The sequence below is a fragment of the Octopus bimaculoides genome, chromosome 22 (assembly GCF_001194135.2).
Source record: "Octopus bimaculoides isolate UCB-OBI-ISO-001 chromosome 22, ASM119413v2, whole genome shotgun sequence".
In the NCBI taxonomy this organism is placed as follows: domain Eukaryota; kingdom Metazoa; phylum Mollusca; class Cephalopoda; order Octopoda; family Octopodidae; genus Octopus; species Octopus bimaculoides.
In genome coordinates this window covers 8,212,506-8,214,438 of record NC_069002.1, presented here as the reverse complement: position 1 = coordinate 8,214,438, position 1,933 = coordinate 8,212,506, and the positions used below count along the sequence as shown (strand labels likewise).

General features: G+C 35.9%; 1 protein-coding gene across 2 annotated transcripts in view; it reads right to left on the bottom strand.

Moving 5' to 3' along the window:
* Positions 1-39: 39 nt before the first annotated feature.
* The window catches only part of LOC106873810 (UNC93-like protein MFSD11), a 26,909-nt gene continuing 25,015 nt past the window's right edge, over positions 40-1,933 (bottom strand). Inside the window, exon 14 of one of the 2 annotated variants that reach the window (XM_014921322.2) lies at positions 40-472. In XM_014921322.2, the coding sequence (XP_014776808.1) occupies positions 302-472 (171 nt within the window). In that variant the 3' untranslated portion in view covers positions 40-301. The remainder of the gene's footprint in view (positions 473-1,933) is intronic. The other variant, XM_052975708.1, reaches the window with a different exon arrangement.

Sequence of the window (1,933 nt, the reverse complement as noted above, 5' to 3'; positions counted from 1 at the left end):
TGTAGGACCAAGGTTTTATAATAATTCCAAAACACAATATTTTCTTTCCAGTCTTTCTTTTATTTAATGTTTTTTTTTGTTCTCGTTCTCAGTCATTTTGAATGAGTTTATGTTTTGTCTTGTCTTAAAAGTCACGTATTTATAAAGTACAGGCAGAGTGAATGTCTGGTGTTCATGCCTTTACTGTAGATAATTAATGATTTTAATTGAAGAGTGATCATGCTTTACATATATTGAAATCATATAAAAACAACTTCACCACCAAATTTTCATAATATTGTTTCATTAGTTAAACATTTCATTAATTTTTGTGTTCATTAATCAGTTGGTCTTGTTCTTGGTCTGCATCAAAAACTTTGTCGTCGTCGTCATCATCGTCATCTTCAACATCACCAATGTCATCATTATCATTACCATGGTCACCGTTACCACCAGCTTCATTTTCATCATCTTGTTTCAACATTTCATAATACTGTAAAATAAAAAAAAGAAAAGAAATAATAATGGTAATAATAATAACAATAATAATTCGGACTGAGATATTAATAGAAGCTAGAAGGCCTGATTTGGTAGAAGTAGATAAAGAGAATAGAAAGTGCCAGATAATTGACTTTATAGTCTCAAATGATGAAAACATTAATATGAGAATTATAGAAAAAATAGCAAAGTACCAGGACCTAGTCATTGAATTACAGAGACTAGGGAAAGTGCAGGTAAAGTGTATCCCAGTATATACAGGTGCATTGGAAACTATCCCTAAAGATCTGAAAAGGTGGATAGAGGAAGAAGGCATAAAACCCAGTTTAGTACACCTCCAGAAAACTGTATTATTAGGGACAGCTAGGATACTTAGGAGGGTTCTTGGCATCTAAGGTTACTTGCTGTAACCCAAATCTCAATTTGAGATCACCATGTTGCACACATGTAATTGCAATGTACCCTTATCAGACGGGCTGTCATGATGGGTATATTGGGCTTTGCACATTTGTACTTCAGCATCACTTTGATGCAATGCGCTGCTCTCTCACCCAATAATAATGCTTTCAAATTTTGGCACAAGGCCAGCAAGTTCGTAGGAGTGGGTAAGTTGATTGCATCGACCCCAATGCTTAACTGGTACTTATTTTATTGACGACATATTAATCATGATTATAGCCATTTAACATGTCCATGTTGTTGTTCTTAGCAAAAGTGATAAATTCACTGGATCAATTCCAGTGAGACCTTACACAACAACAGTAACAACAATAAGAAGGCTTTAAAATAGAGAGGGAAGAACAGCAATTCACATAAGACTGAATTTTCAAATTACATTTTGAAATTAACCACATCATCAACATTATTATTAAAAGGCAGTGAAATAAAGTCTTAACAGTTGCTTGTGTTATGTGAGTAGTTAAAACCTGTAATTTCTATTCTATCCAAATACACAGCACTCAGCAAGCATTTAGTGAACAGTGATTAGTGTGTTATATAAATCTGTTAAATAGGCACCATGTTTCCTTCATGTTAAATGGAAGCAACCAAAATTGTTTTAACCCTTTAGCATTTTAACCAGCCATATCTAGCCTAAATATTGTGCTTGATTTTTGTTAAAATTAATCAGATCTGGCTTCTCAGACCTCTGTTGGCACTCCGTCAGTTACGACGTCGAGGGTTCCAGTTGATCCGATCAACGGAACAGCATGCTCGTGAAATTAACGTGCAAGTGGCTGAGCACTCCACAGACACGTGTACCCTTAACGTAGTTCTCAGGGATATTCAGCGTGATACAGTGTGTGACAAGGTTGACCCTTTGAATTAGAGGCACAACAGAATCAAGAAGTAAGAGTGAGAGAAAGTTGTGAAAGAGTACAGCAGGGTTCACCACCATCCCCTGCCGGAGCCTCGTGGAGCTTTTAGGTGTTTTCGCTCAATAAACACTCACAATGCC